The sequence below is a fragment of the Homarus americanus genome, unplaced genomic scaffold (assembly GCF_018991925.1).
Source record: "Homarus americanus isolate GMGI-L3 unplaced genomic scaffold, GMGI_Hamer_2.0 scaffold18710, whole genome shotgun sequence".
NCBI classification, from domain to species: domain Eukaryota; kingdom Metazoa; phylum Arthropoda; class Malacostraca; order Decapoda; family Nephropidae; genus Homarus; species Homarus americanus.
The window spans coordinates 47,536-72,500 of record NW_024734532.1 but is presented as its reverse complement, the minus strand read 5'-3'; the positions used below and the strand labels follow the sequence as shown (position 1 = coordinate 72,500).

General features: G+C 41.6%; 1 protein-coding gene across 1 annotated transcript; it reads left to right on the top strand.

Moving 5' to 3' along the window:
- The first annotated feature begins 968 nt into the window (after positions 1–968).
- On the top strand, positions 969–24,907 carry LOC121870271 (lamin Dm0-like). Its single transcript, XM_042372053.1, is given in 12 exon segments — positions 969–1,483; positions 11,228–11,360; positions 12,200–12,337; positions 12,513–12,695; positions 12,804–12,944; positions 13,041–13,250; positions 13,918–14,020; positions 14,023–14,045; positions 14,296–14,514; positions 14,718–14,798; positions 20,637–20,727; positions 21,037–24,907. Coding segments are annotated over 11 exon segments (1,704 nt in total). The 5' UTR covers positions 969–1,058; the 3' UTR covers positions 20,685–20,727; positions 21,037–24,907.
- Positions 24,908–24,965: the final 58 nt, after the last annotated feature.

Genomic DNA, 24,965 nt, shown 5'->3' with positions numbered 1-24,965 from the left:
ATTAATTCTGTTTATTTATCTAAAAAAATATATATAATATGATAAAGTCACCCCCTGAGATGCTAGTGATGACGTCACATCTGTCATCATGACGTCACATCTCAAAACCGGTACCTAACTCGAGATTCAAATTACAGATCTTTATTTAGAAATTATTACACATAAGTTTGATTATATTGTATTATATTTATATTTTTTACCTCATATATCATTAGAATATAAGTGGACATCCAATAATACACTTGTGTTTGCGAGATATTAGTGAATCATTACGCCATGCGCTACAACACTCATATCTTCCAAGTAACCTGAATTAATGCACAGTTTTTTGTGTGAATAAAAATAGTTATATTTAATATAAAAACCATCACTTATTAAATAAACTTTGTCACTTTATTTACATCAACGGCTTCGTTAACTACTGGTGATTGTGGTTTTAGTTTAACTTGTTATTTCGAGGTTTATTATATATCCCAGGTCACCCAAGTGTTATATTATATAAAACTATAAAATAAATAATCCAATAATATTAATATATCTTAAGTTTGCTGAATAAATTAGTTATTATAGATATTATCCATTAACCGTAGATAATATGAGATAGGGTATTTAGAGGTTATTAAGGCATGGTATTATATTATTAATGAGGTAATATATGGGCTGGTAATATATAATAGGAGGTGTTAGAGGCGGTAATGACCTCATCTCTCAGAATACCAGGAGAGAGCTTTGCCGCCAACCTATGACGTCATACCACGTGACCACCAGGGGCTTGGTTGTTCCAATAATATAACGAATACATCAAATAAATAATAAACTTTTTGAGTTATTAAAATATAAATAATACTTTTTTATAATATATTATATTTTATTATATGATATTTGATGTAATTTTATCTTTTTAATGGTTGTTTTAATAAGATAGTTTTTTTTAAGAGTTTTAGGTTTGTTAGTTTGAGTTATGGGGTGGTAGACGCTGTTTACACTGTGAGCGGCGGTTCATGAGGTGATACATTACCTCCTTATTTCCTCCATATCTCCCGCTATAAACCTTCAAAATGTCGACACGCAGTAGCAGAAAAGTCACAGTAACAACCACTACATCATCAAGTAGCGGTACAGAGACACCTAAAGCCGGAACAAGCAGTAGTACACCAGGAGCCTATAGTAAGCCACGTTCCTCCCCCCTGAGTCCAACAAGGCTCTCACGTCTCCAGGAAAAAGCTGAATTACAAAGCTTAAATGACCGCTTGGCAGCTTACATCGACCGTGTACGACATCTTGAGACAGAGAACAACCGTCTTAACATCCAAGTTGAGACAATACAGGAGAGTGTGACCAAGGAGGTGTCATCTATGAGAGGACTTTATGAACAGGAGTTAAGTGATGCCAGACGGTTATTAGACGACACTGCTAAGGAGAAAGCTCAGCTACAGATTGATGTTGGCAAGTTAAAGACCGATAATGAAGACCTAAGGCTGAAGTAAGGAGAAACAATGAGTTTTTATTAATATTAGTATTGTGTTATAATCATAGGTACAGATTAACCCAAGTTCCTCTGTCTTAAGTAACTCATTAATGACCCTTAAAGACCGATAATGAAGACCTAAGGCTGAAGTAAGGAGAAACAATGAGTTTTTATTAATATTAGTATTGTGTTATAATCATAGGTATAGATTAACCCAAGTTCCTCTGTCTTAAGTAACTCATTAATGACCCTTAAAGACCGATAATGAAGACCTAAGGCTGAAGTAAGGAGAAATAATGAGTTTTTATTAATATTAGTATTGTGTTATAATCATAGGTATAGATTAACCCAAGTTCCTCTGTCTTAAGTAACTCATTAATGACCCTTAAAGACCGATAATGAAGACCTAAGGCTGAAGTAAGGAGAAATAATGAGTTTTTATTAATATTAGTATTGTGTTATAATCATAGGTATAGATTAACCCAAGTTCCTCTGTCTTAAGTAACTCATTAATGACCCTTAAAGACCGATAATGAAGACCTAAGGCTGAAGTAAGGAGAAATAATGAGTTTTTATTAATATTAGTATTGTGTTATAATCATAGGTATAGATTAACCCAAGTTCCTCTGTCTTAAGTAACTCATTAATGACCCTTAAAGACCGATAATGAAGACCTAAGGCTGAAGTAAGGAGAAATAATGAGTTTTTATTAATATTAGTATTGTGTTATAATCATAGGTATAGATTAACCCAAGTTCCTCTGTCTTAAGTAACTCATTAATGACCCTTAAAGACCGATAATGAAGACCTAAGGCTGAAGTAAGGAGAAATAATGAGTTTTTATTAATATTAGTATTGTGTTATAATCATAGGTATAGATTAACCCAAGTTCCTCTGTCTTAAGTAACTCATTAATGACCCTTAAAGACCGATAATGAAGACCTAAGGCTGAAGTAAGGAGAAATAATGAGTTTTTATTAATATTAGTATTGTGTTATAATCATAGGTATAGATTAACCCAAGTTCCTCTGTCTTAAGTAACTCATTAATGACCCTTAAAGACCGATAATGAAGACCTAAGGCTGAAGTAAGGAGAAATAATGAGTTTTTATTAATATTAGTATTGTGTTATAATCATAGGTACAGATTAACCCAAGTTCCTTCTGTCTTAAGTAACTCATTAATGACCCTTAAAGACCGATAATGAAGACCTAAGGCTGAAGTAAGGAGAAATAATGAGTTTTTATTAATATTAGTATTGTGTTATAATCATAGGTATAGATTAACCCAAGTTCCTGTGTCTTAAGTAACTCATTAATGACCCTTAAAGACCGATAATGAAGACCTAAGGCTGAAGTAAGGAGAAATAATGAGTTTTTATTAATATTAGTATTGTGTTATAATCATAGGTATAGATTAACCCAAGTTCCTCTGTCTTAAGTAACTCATTAATGACCCTTAAAGATAGTGGAAACCTCAAGTAAGACCAATAAGTAACACCAATTACCCCATAATTGGTGTTACTTATTGTGTTTCATAGTTCATGTGGTCGCTGCTTTACGTGGGGGAAATATTTGTACATTTTATTAATTATTTCCTTATTTATTGGTGCCATTGTTGTTCATGCTCATTCTTTAGTTATTTAATCCTGTCATTTTGGTGCTAAATTGGTATTACTCACTGTTCTTCTCATTGTACCTAGTTGGGCAGTGCTTGTTAAAGGAGGCATGTTCTTGCTTACAGGAAGTACACCTCAGCTTGTGTGTATGTTTACCTGTGTGTATGTTTGTGTATGACTGTGTGTGGACGTGTTATGTATGTACGGTCCGACTAATTTCCCAAATGTAGCTGGAATGAAGTCAAATAATGGTCGTACAAGCGTAATTCGGGCTGTGAATCACTTCTCGATTATTATTTGGTGTCATAAAGTAAAAAAAAAATTGGTAAACTTAATTTAATCTGAGTTGAGTTGTTAGGTTAGGTACATGCACTTGATCTGTTAACTCAGATTAAAGTAAGTTTTCCAATTTTTTTTGACTTTATGACACCAAATACTAGTCGAGAAGTGATTGGCAGTCCGATTTATTCATGTAGGACCATTATTGGACTTTATTGCGGCTACATTTGGGTAATTAGTCGGACCATCTGCTGTATGTGTGTGTTTGTCATTCTAACTCTTGTCCTATTTATCTGTCCTTCTTTATTATTCTTTAGTTTTTATCACTTGTCTGTTTGTCTGTTCTGGGAGAAAAATGAAGGAGGTCACGAAGATGTTGAAAATTCCTGAAGGGGGTGAAAAAGGTTGAGAACCACTGGTCTAACCTAACCCATTGTTAACCTGATAAGAAAATAAGGAGTCTGCAATAGGCCGGTTGGTCAGTTCATGGCAGCTCCTGTCGAGAGTTACTACCACTCTTTATCATCCATGAATCTATCCAGCCTCCTTTTAAAACTTTCCAGAGTTCCCGCACTTACTACAAAGTTGCTAAGCTTGTTCCACTCGTCCACCACCCTATTTGTGAACCATTTCCTTCCTATCTCCCTCCTAAACCTAAACTTATTCAGCTTAAATCCGTTGCTCCGAGTCCTATCCTGCTCGGATATTATAAGAACTTTATCTATATCCCCTTTATTGATTCCTATCACCCACTTAAATACTTCTATCATATCTCCCCGCACTCTTCATCTTTCTAGGGAATGCAAGTTAAGTTTCTTTAACCTATCCTGATATGGAAGGTTTCAAAGTCCCGGAATCATTTTCATCATTCTTCGCTGCACCGACTCCGGCGAATTGATATCCATTCTATAATAGGGGCACCAGAACTGAACCGCATAATCGAGGTGCGGCCTGACTAGCGCAAGATATAGTTGCAATAAGACCTCTGCACTCTTATTACTTACACTTCTAGATATAAAACCCAATACTCTGTTTGCCTTATTTTGAACATTAACTCATTGTTTTCTAGGCCGTAGGTCCGGGCTTACAAGTACCCCGAAGTCTCTTTCACAAGTCGACTTCTCTAGGTTGATGTTGTTAAGGCTGTATACATTGACAGTACTGTATTTGTTCTTCCAATATTAAGTATGCTGCACTTGGTGTTGAATTTCATTTGCCATTTTTCAGACCACCCCTGCAGTTTATTTAGATCCTCCTGTAGTGCATTTGCCTCCTGCCCTGAATTAATCTGCAGCCCTATTTTGGTGTCATCCGCAAACTTGCTTATGTCACTGCTGATCCCAGTATCTAGATTGTTTATATAGATTATGAACAAAAGTGGGCCCAGTACTGACCCCTTTGTAAACCCATGTTGAGAGTCGTAGGTTAATTTCTTTTTCTCTAAATGCGATCGGATGTTGTTTGCTATAATTGATTCAAGAAATTTCCCCACTACTGACGTCAAACTGATCGGCCTGTTTCCACAAGTCTGGCACAACTCCCGTGTCTAATGATTTTGGAAACAAATTTACAAGGGTTCCGCTAATATTTACCTAACCTGTTCTTGTCCGTCTTTAGCACCCTATCTGTTCCACCCTCTGTTCCACCCTATCTGTTCCACCCTCTGTACTTCCTCAGGATTAGGTCAACGTTATAAAAATGTCATTCCCAATACTGTACAAATTAATGTAATAATTTGTCATATATTTTAACAACAGCAGAAATTAACGTAGCAATTTGTCATATATTTTAACAACAGCAGAAATTAACGTAGCAATTTGTCATATATTTTAACAGTGGAATTTAACGTAACATTTTGTCATATATTTTAACAACAGCGGAAATTAACATAATATTTTGTCCTATATTTTAACAACAGCGGAAATTAACGTAGCAATTTGTCGTATATTTTAACACAGAGGATTTTAATTAGTGTTACAGGAAATGTTATAATCTGTGTTAGTTATCATGGTCGTTACAAGACTTGATGTTTGTTCCAATTTACTTTACTTGTTTATTGTTTTGGTTGTGTTGCTGTGACGTGTGTGTGTTGTGGTGTGTGTGTGTGTGTGTGTGTGTATGTTGTGGTGTGTGTGTGTGTGTGTGTCTGTCTTAGGTAAAGGTTTTAGGGTAAGTCCGGGATAAAACAGGATTTAAACCAAACATTAACCTAGAATTCGGGTTTATTGCGTAAGGTCGGAGGTTTAGCATTATCTGAGCGTGGTTTATTTGGAGATGTGCTGTGATTGGTTGCTTTGTGTACCTGTGTGTTTGTTTACATAGAGGTGTGCTGTGATTGGCTGCTTCGTGTTTAGGCATGTTCCAGTGTGTATGTTTATATTTAGGTCTGCTGTGATTGGCTGCTTCGTGTTGCGTGACATTATTTAGGATTTTGTGAGATAGAGAGAGTAGGCGTATTGAGAGAGAGAGAGAGAGAAAGGCGTATCTACATGAGAGAGACGGAGGGGAGGCGTATTCCCACCTTAATAGTGTGGGAACCTCAGTATGAATGGCTTCGTTGGGGGGAGGGAACTATATTTTATGAATGGCTCGATTTAAATGACCACAATTGTATGAATGAACTTACTACAGTACTACTACAATAACTACCACCACTACTACTACTACTACTACTACTACTACTACTGTGAATGAATAGACCCAGAGAAGAGGGTAATACCTACATAGTGTGGTGAGGGTTTGAATATAGGATGGCAAGCTGTGTGTGACCCTGAGAATTAGTTGTTTAGAGGTGTTGGGTGAATGGATGATTAGGATGAGTTGGGTGAGGTTGGATGATTGTGAAAGACTGGGTGGGAGTCATTCTCTCTCTCTCGTGGGTGTGTGTGTGTGTGGTTTTAAAAGTACTTTGGCAGGTTTTACACACACACACTCACTCACTCACACACTCACTCACTCACTCACTCACACACTCACTCACTCACACACACACACACACTACAGTAAGACACAACCTTATCTCATACTGATAACATATCCAATAATATTGTTCTTATCTATAGCGGTTGTAGGAAATTGTGGTATTAATATAGAAATAAATACCCAAGACAACATGGTATTAAGTAGGATTGGCCATAAGGGTCAAATACCTCCGTGTAAATACCAAAATGCCGACCTTAATCTCTCCAAGAATGGGGTCGGCACGGTCTAGGGTATGACGTATCTGTGACGTCATCGATGGTCTAGGTTCTAACGTCATTGGTGGAGCTGGTCGTGACGTCATATCCGGGTGCCGGCTGTATTGTACTATAGGGCGGAAATTCTAGGTGGTGGAATGTTGATGTTAGGGGGGGGAGGTCTCTCTCTCTCAGTGCCGCACCTAAACCTGTCCACTCACGCACTCAACGCCTACGCACACACACACGGTCACTGTCCAGCCCCACCCCCACCCACTTACGCCCACACACGTTCATACATACGTTCACCACCCTACCCGTCCACCCACACGACCCACGCTACACCCACTCAACGCCTACACATAACCCCCACCCACGCCACCCCCACATACCCAGGCACGCCATCTTTCACCACCCACACGCCCATGGTGACCCTCGGCATTAGGTTTGCAAGTCACCCACGAGAGAGGGGGTCCAGAGAAACTTGTTCTCTCTCTCTCTCTGTGGGTCCTTATGTTCAGTGTTTACCTAAAGAATAACCTAACCTAACCTGACTTCAATCTAACCTAACCTGACTTCAATCTAACCTAACCTGACTTCAATCTAACCTAACATGACTTCAACCTGACTTCTAATCCAACCTAACCTGACTTCAATCTAACTGACTTCAACTAACTAACCTGACTTCAATCTAACCTAACCTGACTTCAATCTAACCTAACCTGACTTCAATCTAACCTAACCTGACTTCAATCTAACCTAACCTGACTTCAAACGACTTCAACTCCAACCCTAACCTGACTTCAATCTAAATAAATTGACTTCAATCTAACCTAACCTGACTTCAATCTAACCTAACCTGACTTCAATCTAACCTAACTTCAATCTAATCTGACCACACCTCATCTATCTTAAGCTTAACCTAACTAAATACACATATATTGTACATTTATAAGATACACAGTCAGACATATACAACTGTAAACATTGTGTGTGTGTGTGTGTGTGTGTACATGTCATAGCAAACTCTTAGGGATGGCTGGGTAGATTTTTAATAGCGGGGTTCCTTGTGTGGCTGTTTCAATGGCCTTCCCTCCCCTCTAGTGAACAGACCCTAACCCTGGGTATAATAGGGGGGGGGGGGGCACGTGTGTCGGCCATGGTGATATTGTTTAACGTTATGGGTGTTGGGTCGACTCTTCTTCCTCCACTACTACACCTGGTCACGCCATCATTGATTTTAGTGGAGCAGCAGCAGTCTTTCTTACCTGTCTTACAAGGTCATCCATCGTGGTGGTGGATGAGGTGGATGGCGGCGTATGGTACTGGTGAAGGCTGCTGTGGTGGTGGTGGTGGCAGTGGTGTTGTGGTGGTGGTTGTTATTGTTGTGGTGGTGGTGTTAGTTGTTGTTGTTATTGTTGTTTCCTGGGGTGCAGGTTAGGTTAGGTTAGGTTAGGTTAGGATAATGGCATTTACTAATCAGGTCAGATAAGCTGGCGGTGTTTAATTATTACTATCAGACTCACTAACTACCAATTACCCTTTAAAAGTCACATTAAACGACCCAGTTACATTTAAGGGGGCGCTCCCAGGTGGTGGGGGTGACGTCAGGTAGCGGTAGGGGAGGTGGCGGTGTACTTCAGGTGGCGGTGAGGTGCACTTGATCACCTGGGGGTTAAAGGCAGATGTGTGTGTATCACCTGATGATTAGACACCCTTAACCTAACCTCTGTGTGTGTGTGAGAGGGACTGTGTGTGTGTGTGAGGCTGTGTATGTATGTGTGAAACTTGGTCTGTGTGTGTGTGGCTAACTGGCTAGGCATGTGTGTGTGTACAGTGTGTGTGTGTGTGTACGTTACTCCCACTGATCCCTTGGTTCAATTAGTGTATTGTTGCGTACAGCAGAAGGGGGGGGGGGGGGGCAGACTCAGCGACCGTTGGTAATAAATGTGTGTGTGTGTGTGTACGTGTGTGCGTGTACGTGTGTGCGTCTGTGTGGTGGGCAGGGTCGTAACGGCTTGCCCTCTTAAAGTGTTTTTTCATAACAGTTCAAATTTTTTTTCATAATCGACAAATATTTCTTATAAAACTCAAGGTGTGTTTGATTGTTTGTTTGTTTGTTTGTTTGTTTGGTATTCCTACACACCACTACCCACCCACACATTAACCCCCATCTGTGTGTGTGTGTGTGTGTGTCTGTCTAGTCTCTACGCTAAGGATGTCAGGGGTTGGCTTAGGTCAGGGTAAAGTCTCTCCCTCACTCCCTCCCTCTCTTTCTCCCTCACTCTCTCCCTCTCTCTCTCCCTCTCTTTCTCCCTCCCTTTCTCCCTCCCTCTCTCCCTTCCTCCCCCCCTCTCTCCCTCTCTCCCCCTCCCTCCCTCTCCCTCACTCTTCCCCTGTGTGGTTAGGTTAGCGTCGGGGTGGTTAATCTTCGGGTGAGGGAACAGCTGTGGGTAAGAGGTGAAAGTTAGCTCACAATTCTGCATCTCCTTGACCTGTTGAGTCTCTCTCTCTCTCTCTCTCTCTCAGCCAAGACCCACAGCGGCTTTGACCAATATAGCGACATATACCTCCACCTATTGCTAAAGGTGTGTGTGTGTATGTATGTATGTGTGTATGTATGTATGTATGTGTGTGTGATGCCTCCGAGACGCCTGCCATCTAACCTAATCTAACCATTTTTTTTCCCTTGAACTTTGTGGTGAATGGAGGTGTGAAAAAAAAATCGAAATTATTGAATATTTTTGTGTTTTATTTTTGGTTTAATGAGAGGAATTTAAATATATACGATGGTTTATGTGTTTTAACCCCCCCCCCTTCCTTCCTTCCCCCTTAAATGGTGTCTAGGGGTGTAGTGGGTGGTTTGAATAGCCGTAACCCTCCCCCCCTTTAACGACGTCTTTCTAAGCTATTCCCAACAACGTGAATAAATTTTTTTATCAATATCAATAAAAAAAACCCAAATTATTAAAAAAAAATAAAGATATTAGTTTGTTTTTATATATATTATCGACTAACGGGGTCGTGTTTGATATACCGGGGTTAGATTGTCTTAAGGCTGTAATGCCGCATGTGGTAAGTTAACTAGATGGATATATTTAGTTTATTAATTAATGTACATACGTGTTTGTTATAGATTGGTATGTGTTTGTTAACCTGTGTTTTATAGAGAGAATAGTGATGTAGTGTTGTGATGCTGACAGTTGTGTGTTTCATCTCATCTTGTGGGTTTTTTTAGCGTCTTGTCAACTCTGAGGTAAGGTCTTAGCGCCCCGGGGGAGTGTGTGTGTGTGGGGGGGAGACAGAGTATGTGTGGAGGGATGTGTAGTGCATATCTAAGCCGTGTGGGGGGAGACTCGTACAGTTTTAACCCCCCCCCTAATTCCCTTGGTTAACACACACACAGTCTCTCTCTCTCTCTCTGTTTGCGTCATCATGGGCGTGGCTAGGTCCCCCCTATTGTCACTGCCACAGCTGATAAACACATTAATATTTATCAACACTGTCCCAGAATTAAAGAAATGGCAACCTAACCTAACCCTAGGCTGTTTAACCTAATCTAACCCTACCCTAGGCTGTTTAACCTAATCTAACCCTAGGCTGTGTAACCTAATCTAACCCTACTTTAACCTAGCCTACCCTCACCTAGCCTATTTAACTTAACCTAACTAACTTGTGTAAACATTAATTTCAACTTGTTATGGGTTTCCTGTTTGTTGATTGGCTGGTTGGAATGGTTAGAAACGGCCGTTAGGCAAGGAGTAATGGTGGGGTGGGTGGGTGGGGTGGGGGGTGGGTAGGGTGGTGGTACAGTTGGTAATCTGATACACCGAGACCTACTATTGATGGGGTGAGAAGTGAGGTAACAGGGGGGAGGGAAAGTTGTCTCACTAAGGAAAAAATTAGTTTGCAAAGTTATTTAAGAAACTGTTATAAGTTTTCAGGTGTGTGGCATTAGCTAGTAACCTCAACTTGCTAGTTCTCTGTAGGATAATGAACATAGAACATTGTGAGCGCGTGTCTCCAGGAAGTGAACATCAAGCAGGTGAATCCCCACTCCCCCATCAACACCTGCCATCATAAGTAACACCTCCCCCATCAACACTCATCATATAACACTTCCATCAACACTTGCCATCATTAAGTAACACTGTTCCCACCACCAACACCTGCCATCATTAAGTAACACTCTCCCCCATCAACACCTGCCATCCTTAAGTAACACTCCCCCATCAACACCTGCCATCATTAAGTAACACTCTCCCCCATCAACACCTGCCATCATTAAGTAACACTCTCTCCCCATCAACACCTGCCATCCTTAGTAACACTCTCCATCAACACCTGCCATCATTAAGTAACACTCTCCCCCCTATCAACACCTGCCTTCATTAAGTAACACTGTTCCCACCATCAACACCTGCCATCATTAAGTAACACTCTCCCCCCATCAACACCTGCCATCATTAAGTAACACTCTCCCCCCATCAACACCTGCCATCATTAAGTAACACTCTCCCCCCTATCAACACCTGCCTTCATTAAGTAACACTGTTCCCCCATCAACACCTGCCATCATTAAGTAACACTCTCCCCCCTATCAACACCTGCCTTCATTAAGTAACACTGTTCCCACCATCAACACCTGCCATCATTAAGTAACACTGTTCCTTTTCTCTCCCTTAGGCTCATCAAAAAAGAGCGTGACTTGTCAGCGGCGCAGAAATCCCTTACCTCAGCTGAGGAGCAAGTTGCTGAGCTGACGGCTAAGCTTAACAGCTCTGAAACTGACCGGAAGAAGCTTATTGCTGAGATCAGGGTAAGAGGCTGTTCAAGGTGTTGGCACATAACATAATCTAACCTAACATGACCTGACCTAACATAACATAACCTAACCTAACATGACCTGACCTAACATAACATAATCTAACCTAACATGACCTGACCTAACATAACATAATCTAACCTAACATGACCTGACCTAACATAACATAACATAACCTAACATGACTTGACCTAACATAACATGACCTGACCTAACATAACCTAACATGACTTGACCTAACATAACATGACCTGACCTAACATTACATAATCTAACCTAACATGACTTGACCTAACCTAACATAAGCTAACATGACCTGACCTATTTATCTATTTTCCTACGCGTTTGTTTGTTTGTTTGCAGTCGTGTGTGTTTTTTGTGCGTTTATTGGTTACGTCAGGAGGTGTTTCTGGTTATGTGAGTAGGCTTAAGAGTGTGTGTGTGTGTTTTACCTCAAGGTGGTGTGTGTTTCACCTGGTTGTGAGGAACTGGTTCTGGCCTGGTGTAGGTGAGGATGACGGCCTTTGTATCAGTCCAACTCTTGTAATGGTGAAGTACAGGAAGAAAAGTGTCCAGGGATCGGCCAAGATGTGTCGTGAGGAGGTGTGTGTGTGTGTGTGGTGTTCCTGTAGTGTAGATGTAACTTCCTGTGTGTGTGTTAATAAGTGTGGCGCTATACAGTTTTATCCGTGTCATAATTTAAGTCTGTTTGTTTTATTGTGAGTTATTGTACAGAACAGTTAGATGTACTTTATCAACCATCCTGTGTTAATAAAGGATATCAATGAGTATTTCTATATTACAATTATTTTATTTATTTTGTTACTTTTCAGGATCTCAGGGATGAAGTGACCAAGCTAAGCCGGCAGCTCGGGGAGGCCAAGCAGCAACTTGAGAGTGAGACGCTGATGAGAGTTGACTTGGAGAACAGGTGCCAGTCTCTGAAGGAGGAGCTCCAGTTCAAGCAACAGGTGAACGGCAGTTATCACCAGTGGATAATTCACATACCTTTAGTTCGTTCTGTCCAAATATATTTAAAAAAAAAAGAATCGAGTGAATTTGTCGCAATAAACGTAAATTCCAATTGTAAACAGTGCGAGATTGTCGTCACCGTTCACTTAACCTTACACGTGTATACCGCTCCAGATTTACGAGTCGGAGGTCACGGAGACCAAGAAGAGGAAGCAGGTGGAGCTCTCGGAGATCGACGGCCGTCTCCAGTTAGAGTATGAGGCCCGGCTTCAAGACTCACTCAGGGAACTTAGGGGGCAGTATGAGGAACAACTGAAGAACAACCGCACAGAGGTGGAGTACCTGTATGAGACTAAGGTAGGTGGTGTGTTAGAGAGCGATGTGAGTGTATTTATTGCTATTTGAATCTAACCAACCCTAACGTAATCTAAACCGCTCCCTCTTTATTTGTTCCGGCCAAAACAGATCGATGAGCTTAACAGGCGTGACCAGCGAGTGAGCGAGGGAAGTGACGCTCTCACCAGCACACTCCGGGACTCTAAGAGGAGGGTTCAAGAACTAGAGTCACGCCTCGCTTTCCTCGAGAGCACCAACAGTACCCTAGAGGTGAGTTTGTTCTCGTCGGGTTCGTCGTAGAGAGGTTTTCACCGTGTCCATTATAGAGAGGTTTTACTATATCATAAACGACTTGATCCTCGACAGCAACGGGTGCTAGACTTGGAGGCCCAGCTAGAGTCTGAGAGGGACGGCCACTCCAACGACCTTTTGATCCTGAAGGAAGAGATTACTCGCCTACAGACAGAGATGAACACCCAGCTGCAGGAGTATCAGGACCTCATGGACATTAAGGTCGCACTGGACATGGAAATAGCCGCCTATCGCAAACTTCTGGAGGCCGAGGAGGCGAGGTTGGTCGTCCCTTCCTAGATCTATACACTAGCTATGGGGTCTGTCCTGTAGGTCAGACACACATGTACAGGGTGTCTTATAGTTCACACACACATGTACAGGGTGTCTTATAGTTCACACACACATGTACAGGGTGTCTTATAGTTCACACACACATGTACAGGGTGTCTTATAGTTCACACACACATGTACAGGGTGTCTCATAGTTCACACACACATGTACAGGGTGTCTTATAGTTCACACACACATGTACAGGGTGTCTTATAGTTCACACACACATGTACAGGGTGTCTTATAGTTCACACACACATGTACAGGGTGTCTTATAGTTCACACACACATGTACAGGGTGTCTTATAGTTCACACACACACATACATGTACAGGGTGTCATATAGTTCACACACACACATACATGTACAGGGTGTCTTGTTTTGACATATCCATCACAGGTTAAATATATCCACCAGTTGAATTACACACGTACGGATAGATTTATATTAAAGAATTGTATCATTTCAGCCACGTTTTGAAATCCATCCATCCGTTTTTTCTGCGTTTTAATTTGATTTCTTTATCACAGGTTGAATATGTCCGTTAGAAGTTTAACAGAGAATGACGGAAAAGATACCCTATCAGACGACAATTTTAAGGTCCTCAAACGCAAGAGAACCGCCCCTCGAGAAGACATCACCAGAAAACGCTCTCTGTGGCTCACGTTCTCAGGGGTCCAGTCATAGAGATCGCTGAAGATTGTCCTGAGGGCAAATTTGTTGCTTACAAAATAAGAGCGACAAGGTGTGTGTAGGTATGAGGTCTATACACACACACACAAGCACACATCATCTCACACCCCAAACACACACACTTCACCACACTTGCCCCCCACACTCAACCTCCACACTTGTACCCCACACCAACCACCACACTGTACCCCCACACTCAACCACCACACTTGTACCCCCACACTCAACCACCACACTTGTACCCCCACACTCAACCTCCCCCTTGTACCCCCACACTCAACCACCCCCTTGTACCCCGACAGGACTTCTCCATCGGGGGTTTCCAGATCATACGCTCAGCAGGAGAAGCAGAGACCACCTACAAGTTCCACTCCAAGTCTAAGATCCCCGGCGGCGCCACCGTCACCATCTGGTCCTGCGACACAGAAGCCATCCACGAGCCGCCTCTCACCATAGTCATGAAGAACCAGAAGTGGGCAGTCTCTGATAACATGACCACAAGGCTCCTGAGCACTAGCGAGGTAAGGTAGACAGATGACCCAACCTAATGGTCGTCCGTAAGAAAGTTTTTTGAGAGTTACTGAATTATAGTTGAGATAAAATGAATAAATATATATGTATAATTTTTTTTAGTCATCTAGTTGTGAACCTCCTCCCCCCCACCCCTACTTCCTACCCCATACACACAATTTCCCTTCATTTAAACGTCGAGAAATCCTCTTAGGAAATGGCCGTCCGAGAGAGTAAGCGGGAGACAGAGTCGTCGTCAACAACCAGGGAGAGAGAGTTCCAACCAGGCTCTCAGGTATAACACTGCTTAAGTCTGCTTCAGTTTTGCTTCATCCTTACGGCTACTTTAGGGTCGGGATATATCGCCATTTTATATAAAGATTTTTTTTTTATCGCGGTTACCAAGATTATCAACGAATTTCAATATATAGCGATAATTTGTCTTTATTTGGTGAGGGAAATCGGGCGGGAAATATTTCAAGTGTACCGCCATGGCAAACAAATGTGTTATTTACTAATTCACGCTCGCCCTCTCGGTCTTTCTGGGCGAGTGACGAGAAAGCGGCCGACTGCTGCAGATTCCAATTTCTAAGGTGGGAGTAAATGGGTCGCTAGTAATGGAAAGTTTAATGGAAAAGATATAATACTTTAACTAATGTAGGTGTGGGAGTGGCAGTGTGGCATCTGGTGTTCCTTCATATTGAAACACCCTGTTGTTCACTGGTGCTTTAGTTAGTAAGAAAAGAAACTCGTTAAGTCAAGTTTAGTCACGTTTTTGGCCTCCAGAACCTAACCTTATTTCCTCATTGATTACATGTAATTGTATATAGCGATTTAGCATTTAGTTGGGCTCTATCTGGCTATATATCCCGACCTTACTCTATTTAGAGCACTCTTTGTGGGCTGATACCTTGATATAGAGAACTTTACTCTCCATGTAATCCATTACTTTAAGGCTTTACTTCTAACAGAACCTCGATATAACGAACTTTCATCTGTATATAGTCCATTATATAGAGGTTTCACATCTAACAGACCCTCGATATAATGGACTTTCACCTAATATAGTCCGTTAAATAGAGGTTTGGCTGTTATAGGGAGGATGCATGGCATGAAGGTATTTAATATTATTAGTTTAATTCTCTTGTGGATTGTACCAACTGGTCAAGTGATTTAAGTTCACTATTTTGTAACTTTAACGGCTACACTAATGATGGTAGGTGATTGGTGGGTGGTGGTGATACTCTATGAATCCAGTTCTGTGATTGGTTGATGCTGTCACACTCCACTAAATCAGCTTCTGTGATTGGTGTGTTTGAGGTTAAAGATCATTGGAGCTTAATCTATTAGTCAGTTGTGCTTTTATTACCAAGTGCTGCAGGCGGTCTAACATTAAAGCTTAAGTAAATGCTTAATGCCCCCTTGTCCACCCTCTAAGCTGATAAGTAATTGCAACTTAACTACACTACCCCCATTGGTTGCCGTCATCCACTCACTCGTCAGGGCTTATATATTTTTCTCTTTCTGGATCATACGGCGGCCCCGATCGCCCGAAGTTTTGTAAATAAATAAACAATCTCCGTTCTTCAGTTAAATTACTGTTTAGGGCGACTCGGAGGTCTCGCAGCGTGTGGAAATTAATGTTCTGCGTGTTTTCTTTCTCTGGGGTCACTTGGGAGTCTGAAGATTGGACACCCTAGCTTATTTTACCATTAGGGTAGGTTAGGTCAGGGTAAATTAGGGTAGGTTAGGTCAGGGTAAATTAGGGTAGGTTAGGTCAGGTCAGGGTAAATTAGGGTAGGTTAGGTTACCATTAATCTTTAGGTGAGTTAATCTTGGGAGTCTCATCATCAGGTCAACCGAATAATCTCCTCCGAATAAATTAAACCCAAACTACCACTGTTAATACGATAATTAAACCCCTAAGTTAAATTCTAAAACCATTTAACCCTGTTTACTGATTAACATTTATTACGAATAGCATTTTAAAAGTTTACATTTGTTAATATTTTGTGAAGATTAATTAAAAGTTTATATTTCTTGTTAATATTTTGTGAAGATTAATTAAAAGTTTATATTTCTTCTTAATATTTTGTGAAGATTAATTAAAAGTTTATATTTCTTGTTAATATTTAGTTTAAAAAAATGATAAAACGTAAGAAATTTTATCCCGTTTATGATCTCCAAACTAAATGGCATTGTGGTGTTTAGAAATGTGTTGTGATGATAAATAATTCTCTCAATTTTTTATTTTTGGCTGATTTTTGTGTTAATTTGACTTGTATGTATTTTTTTAGACAATTTCTTATTTGTTTGAAAGTTTGTCTTCATTCCTTGTATAATGCATGAACTTACATTGTCTGGGGAGAGAGAGGGGGGGTGTTGGGTCACATGAAGATTGACACCTCACCTAACTTTTACCTAGGGATTAGACACCTTAACCTAACTTAAATTAACCTAACCCTCCCTAGGTAACATTAGGGTGTTTAATCTTCAGGTGATCATTATTATTATTATTATTATTAAAATTTTCCTTATATATATTTGTGTGTTCTGTTATGGTGTTCACAGATCATGTACAGGGTGTGTTATAGTTCACACACACACATGTACAGGGTGTGTTATAGTTCACACACACATGTACAGGGTGTGTTATAGTTCACACACACATGTACAGGGTGTGTTATAGTTCACACACACATGTACAGGGTGTCTTATAGTTCACACACACATGTACAGGGTGTGTCTTATAGTTCACACACACATGTACAGGGTGTCTCATAGTTCACACACACATGTACAGGGTGTCTCATAGTTCACACACACATGTACAAGGTGTCTCATAGTTCACACACACATGTACAGGGTGTCTTATAGTTCACACACACATGTACAAGGTGTCTCATAGTTCACACACACATGTACAGGGTGTCTTATAGGTCACACACACATGTACAGGGTGTCTTATAGTTCACACACACATGTACAGGGTGTCTTATAGTTCACACACACATGTACAGGGTGTGTTATAGTTCACACACACATGTACAGGGTGTGTTATAGTTCACACACACATGTACAGGGTGTGTTATAGTTCACACACACATGTACAGGGTGTGTTATAGTTCACACACACATGTACAGGGTGTGTTATAGTTCACACACACATGTACAGGGTGTGTTATAGTTCACACACACATGTACAGGGTGTCTTATAGTTCACACACACATGTACAGGGTATAGTTCACACACACATGTACAGGGTGTGTTATAGTTCACACACACATGTACAGGGTGTGTTATAGTTCACACACACATGTACTGGGTGTCTTATAGTTCACACACACATGTACAGGGTGTCTTATAGTTCACACACACATGTACAGGGTGTCTTATAGTTCACACACACATGTACAGGGTGTAACAGTTCACACATATGTACAGGGTGTCTTATAGTTCACACACACATGTACAGGGTGTCTTATAGTTCACACACACATGTACAGGGTGTCTTATAGTTCACACACACATGTACAGGGTGTCTCATAGTTCACACACACATGTACAAGGTGTCTCATAGTTCACACACACATGTACAGGGTGTCTTATAGTTCACACACACATGTACAGGGTGTCTTATAGTTCACACACACATGTACATGGTGTCTTATAGTTCACACACACATGTACATGGTGTCTTATAGTTCACACACACATGTACAGGGTGTCTTATAGTTCACACACACATGTACAGGGTGTCTTATAGTTCACACACACATGTACAGGGTGTCTTATAGTTCACACACACATGTACAGGGTGTCTTATAGTTCACACACATATGTACAGGTGTCTTATAGTTCACACACACACATGTACAGTTCACACACATGTACAGGGTGTCTTATAGTTCACACACACATGTACAGGGTGTGTTAGTTCACACACACATGTACAGGGTGTGTTATAGTTCACACACACATGTACAGGGTGTCTTATAGTTCACACACACATGTACAGGGTGTCTTATAGTTCACACACACATGTACAGGGTGTCATATAGTTCACACACACATGTACAGGGTGTCTTATAGTTCACACACACATGTACAGGGTGTCTTATAGTTCACACACACATGTACAGGGTGTCTCATAAGTCACACACACATGTACAGGGTGTCTTATAGTTCACACACACACACACACACACGAGGTCCCCAAATCATGTCAGGAAGTGTTTACATCTCAAGACATTGTACGTATTGGCTTAACTTGAATCAGCTTTTAACATTGAGTGATAAATTAATTTTAACTTGTTTCTGTGCTAAAGATAATGTTAGTGTCTTGAGTTAAGTTTATGTTATGATAATTATTTGTACAGTGTTCTGGGTTTAATATGATGCTGAATACTTATACAGCAAGACGTCAATATAACGCACTTCTTTCTTCATACACTTCGTTATATGGGGGTTTCACATCTAACGGACCCTCGATATAATGGACTTGCCTCTATATAGTTTATTATATGGAGGTTTCACATCTAACGGACCCTCGATATAATGGACTTTCCTCTACAGTATATAGTTTATTATATGGAGGTTTCACATCTCACGGACCCTCGATATAATGGACTTTCCTCTATATAGTTCGTTAAATCGAGGTTTTTGCTGTAAAGACGTCATCCAATCTTTTTTATTTTGGGTTAATTAATATTTATCGATGCATTTTATACACACACACACACACACGCTTCTCATTAAATAACTTCAATGCTGCGTTTCCAAATTAGTTTAACCTCAGCTGCGTTTCCATATTACTTTTACCTCAGCTGCGTTTCCTCCTCTTTGGCCTCTCCAGCAGTGCACTAAACACCAATTATTGTACCATATTGTAATTTTTACCTTTGTATTTAACCTGAACATCAGCTCCACTCCCATTCCAGGTAGTTAGGGGGGGGTAAATTTTAGGTTGGTTAAGCTAGGGTTGACTAATCTACAGGTGAGCACTTGGGGGTTAATCTACAGGTGTGCACTTGGGGGTTAATCTACAGGTGTGCACTTGGGGGTTAATCTACAGGTGAGCACTTGGGGGTTAATCTTCAGGTGAGCACTTGGGGGTTAATCTTCAGGTGAGCACTTGGGGGTTAATCTTCAGGTGAGCACTTGGGGGTTAATCTTCAGGTGAGCACTTGGGGGTTAATCTTCAGGTAACCACTTGGGGGTTAATCTTCAGGTGAGCACTTGGGGGGTTAATCTTCAGATGAGCACTTGGGGTTAATCTTCAGGTGAACACTTGGGGGTTAATCTTCAGGTGAGCACTTGGGGTTAATCTTCAGGTGAGCACTTGGGGTTAATCTACAGGTGAGCACATTTGAGGGTTAATCTACAGGTGAGCACTGGGGGTTAATTCTACAGGTGTGCACTTGGGGGTTAATCTTCAGGTGAGCACTTGGGGGTTAATCTACAGGTGTGCACTTGGGGGTTAATCTACAGGTGAACACTTCGGGGTTAATCGTCAGGTGAGCACATGGGGGTTAATCTACAGGTGAGCACTTGGGGGTTAATCTACAGGTGAGCACTTGGGGATTACAAAGATGTTTTGGTATAAACTTTCATTAATTTACAAAGAACTAATTTACAGTGTGGGTTTCTGGAACGCTGTGTAAATCGGGTGATGTCTCTTGCTATATATTGTCTAATGTTTTTTCTTGATTATTAACACCAGCACATTAATCAGTGATACACACACACACACACATACATACATACATACATACATACATCACACACCTACACACACACACACACTCTCTCTCTCACTCACTCACTCCCAAATGCTTTATTGAGATAGTTGGCTGAGCTTGAACACACACCAGATGGCATATTAGCTGTCGGCTGCTTAAAGACCTAGGGGCTGTCCCCAGCTTATTGTTCTGCTATCCTTCATTATCTGTTACACTGAGAGCAGCTGTCAGGTTTGGGACCATTTTTTCTTAATCATTGGATAATTCTCTTAAATTCTTTGTTTATTTTTTGCTCAGTGTTTACAAAGTTTGGGGCTCTCTTTCTGATTGGTTGGGTGAGGTTAGGCCGCCCGTGTTCTCGAAGACCTCATTTTTCTCTTCCACTCTGCAGGAAGAGGGGGAGGTATCGCGACTATACACTGGTTGCATCCTCGCTTAAACCACCTAGTGTACCTACCATCTAAGGCTCCTCCTCCTACATCGTAAGTAGCGTTAGGGCGTACTGTCTACCAAGTCCCGCCTCTCTATCATGCCTACACTAGTTCCATTTTCTTTTTTAATAAGACACAAATTCTTGGTTTTCCTCCCCAGTGTAAATCATTACTGTACTGTCTGGAGGTTCATGATGACTAGGGATATTGTGTGATCTGACAGCTGCTTTTAGTAAACTGTGTGTGTATACAGGGAGGGTCGCGGGCGGCACAACGTACCGAGCGTCGTTGCCTCTCTCGCGGGCCTCCCGTACGGCGATTCCCAGACCCGGTTCGTGTTATTGTGTTTGTTCATTGCAGAGAAGTGCCCAGGGAACCTCTCCGGAGAAATGCAGCATCATGTGAGGGGCGAGCCGCCGCCGCCCACCCAATGTTACGTACAAACGACCTCCATCCCCCTGAGCTGCACTCTACTGGTGGACGTCCGGCCTCGCCACGGAAGGATCGAGAGAACGGATCGAGGAAGGCGTCGCTCCTCAGAGTGTTAATGTAAACTAACTCTGGATGGTTTTATTTTGGTCTAAAATGTTGTCTATCTGTTGGAAGAGTTTGGTCCACCACTGCTGCCGGCCACCCGATATAAACTGGCCACGATACGTTACTAAAGATGAGTGTTGCTTCGGACGTGTGATGGGGTCAAAGTAGTGTGCTCGTGTCGACTTAATTGTCTTGAGGGATGTTTCGGAGACGTGCGGCGGGGGCCGAGTGACGCCGCCGGTCGGGCCGTCGACGACTCCGGACGTCTGCGTTACTCGTCCCCCTGCCCGAACCAATCTGACCTTCCCTCGAGTTAGTGGAGAAGGATTAACTTTTATTTCCGTCGAGATGCCGAGTGGGACGCCCGTTGACGAGAGTGTGTTAGGGGGGTGAACACGATGCAGTACAGTAGTGCACCGGACACTAATAGTATTGGTAAGTGTCTCTGTTCCTGGTCAGTTTCTCGCTGGCAACAGAATTTCGCTTTTTAATAGTTTTTTAATTTTATCGTTTTAGAAAGTATCTTAATATTTTGGTTGCTCGTTTATAAACCAAATTACTGTACTGTGGTGGGGCGAGTCTGACCGGGTCGTTGTTTTTATTTGATCGAAGGGGGCGTCCGTCTCCCGAGAAACTCTCCCAGCCGTAATTCCTGAAACCGAGGTCAAAATATTTAGGCGAAGCCCTGGCGGCACTCATAACCCCTCGACCTAGCCCGGCCGGCACGAATGAAGTGCAGTTGTGGCGGTTATGCCGGGCCGCGGCGAGACCCCAGAGCCCTCTCGGCCCGTCACTTGTTTATTTGCTTCGTGCGCTTATCGTCGTATATCGGCGAAAACAAAACACAAAAAAAACGTAACCGTAAATTCGCCAAGCTTACTAAAGTGCTTACAGGTAATGAGGGATCTTGTCTGTTCTAAGTTCGACCTGGTTAGACGAACTAGACCACCCAAACGACCCATTCGTGAGTCTACGTGTGGTGTAAGATGGTCAGGTTTTTATCGTGAGCGGACGACCCACCGCGCCCTAACTCTGGCTGCTGTACTTCTCTTTGGGGTCGTACGTTCTGTTTACAAATTATAGTGAATTAATTTCTTTAGGAGTCGAGCTCGTTTAAATGTGACTTATTTTTTTGGGGTGGGGCGGAAGTGTAAGACTGTATATGGGTACTACTGCAACGAAGTGTAGGGGTGATCAATGATGTACAGCGGTAATTGAATGATTTATAGGGGTGATTAACGATGTACAGCGGTAATTAGGTGATTTATAGGGGTGATTGCGCATTGTATCGGGGTAATTCAGTGACAAAAAAGGATAATACAATGAAAGGTGCCAATAGTTTGATTGTAATTGCATATCGTTAAGTAGTTCATTAATCCTTAATTGTGAACCAAACCCGACGTGCGTTGGATCGCCCAGAACACTACTTGTAAACAATGTCAGTCGAGGGACCAGGAGATATAAATCATTAAATGCCGTGATTTCGTAGCTGATGGTTGACCGAGGGCGTTAAAACCACCAAACGGGAATAGAAGGATAACAACGTCGTTTGTATTTGACCGTATAACTAGACCTGAACGCGTATCAGAGATGAACAGATTAAGAACGTTATACCCCGTGTCGCCTGTACTCGATTATGAAACTAGACTTGAACGCGTGTCGGATTATTTTACCGAGAACACACAATGGGGCCACGATTTAACCTGTGCCATTAGGGTAGGGATTTAAGTGGTGAGAGAGGGAGAGAAAGTGAGAGAGAGAGAGGGAGGTGTCAGTTGTCCATCCTGTTCTCTACAATTAATCACTGCCATTATTTTTTATTTTTTTCCTAATCGTCGGTAAAGTTTCGGCTGATGTGGCGGCGATTTAACTAAGGCTAGGTCAGGTCTGGGGACACGCTGCTGAGTCATCGAGTCTCGGGTCGTGTGATGGGGTAACGCAACTGTATTTGTGGCGGAGAGAGAGAGAGAGTGTGTGGGGGAGTGAGAGAGTGTGTGGGGGAGAGAGAGAGAGTGTGTGTGTGGGGGAGAGAGTTTTATGGAAATAACAAACCGTTGTTTCCCCAAACAACTCGAGGCGTCGTTCACCCAGTGCGGCCGTCAGACGTGGCTATGAGAATTTTAGGCAATATTTCAGGGGATTTGTTTCCTGTACTTGTATCTGTAATAGCATCTTTTAGTTGAATTATGGAAGTAAGTCTTTTATGTTAATGTGAGGCGGTGTATGTGCAGACCGCGGCCTACTGGGTTGTTTATTGTTTACAGCCAAGAATGTTATTATTTTTATTATTATCGCTGCTACGCCTACTACCACTATTATTGATGATTCTGGTGTTAGTGTTATTATCAGTCACCGTCTCAAATATGGTAACTCGGTACATAACCCCAGAGGTGTGACGTGGAAGATCTCCTGTCGCGACTTTTCCTTGGGGAGACTCCGTGTATGGGCCGTCCTCGAGGCGCGTCGCCGTAGAATGAAAGTTAGCCCGGGATGTCTCTGGCACAGTACCCCCTTGGGACGAGCTATTGTTTAGGCTGTTAACACGCCTTCAGGAACGGCCCAAGCGGGAGTCCAAGTAATCATCGACGCTACCAGAACTTTGAGGTGTTTATTATTGTTATTAATCTCGGTAACCCATTGGAGGGACGACTGTTTTGTCTTGTCTTAGGGTATTGTTTTGACCGTTGCTCGTAGGTGAAGTTAACCCCCAGTCTTAGTCGACCTTAAGCTGTTGCGATCGCACACCATAAGGACTAATGCTGCCTGTGTGGTTAGGTTAGGACTGTGGGAGGTTTACTTCACCCGCCAGTCATAAAAGACGTATCGAAGGGTGGGGGGGGGGTTGAGTTACGTCCGGTCGCGTAGTAAACTCGTCGTGTACAGTAACACGACGTTAAGGAGCGTCGAGGTTCACAAATAAACAAAAACATTACTCTTTTTTGTCGTGTATTTTTGCCAGTCATTATTATTATTTCTCTCCCCCCCCCCCTCGCTGGTTCAGGATAACATCAGCCATCTCTTGAGATCGAACAATTCCTTTTAGTCATCACAGATCATCGAAGAAATAAACAAACTCTCCCAAGTGTGTGGTAGGATTAGTGGCGTTGAGTCATCGTTGGGGTCTTGTGGGGAGGAGGGGTGGGGGCGTGTGTGTCTTGGTCTATGGGGACAAAATAATTAGTTTTATTTTTCTTATCGTTTTTTCCTGGATTTTAGTAAATACCGGGTGTCATAAAGTCGTTTAATTTACCTTTCACTTGTGTTTTTTTTTTTTTTACACTCAAATTACCAAGGTGTCGGACATCCAAGTACGATGTCCTAACTATTTTACCAAGACTTCCAGATCCCCCCCCCTTCCCCCCAACCAAAGTCCCCAATATTGTAAAGCATATTATTATTTTTTTTAGACCCAAGACTGATTATTAGGTCGAAAATTATTCTTTTTCATATTAATATAAGGTCCAAAAAAAATATGATTAATTTTATTATTAGGACCGATAAACATTATTATTATTGATTGCGGCCAAATATGATTGCATACTTACACCGGCTTCATAGCTTGTACTACATTAGTTATTAGTGGTGTGCCTTCAATTGGAAAGTCTGTGAATCCCCAAAAAAGGTTAAAAAAAAATAATAAAGTATTTCTAATGTTAAATAAAAGTGGATCTTCTGTAATAAAAAGTTAAATAGACTCATGTTTGTATTTTATTTGTGTTCCTTGCGTTTGTTTTTGTCGATATAATGGACGT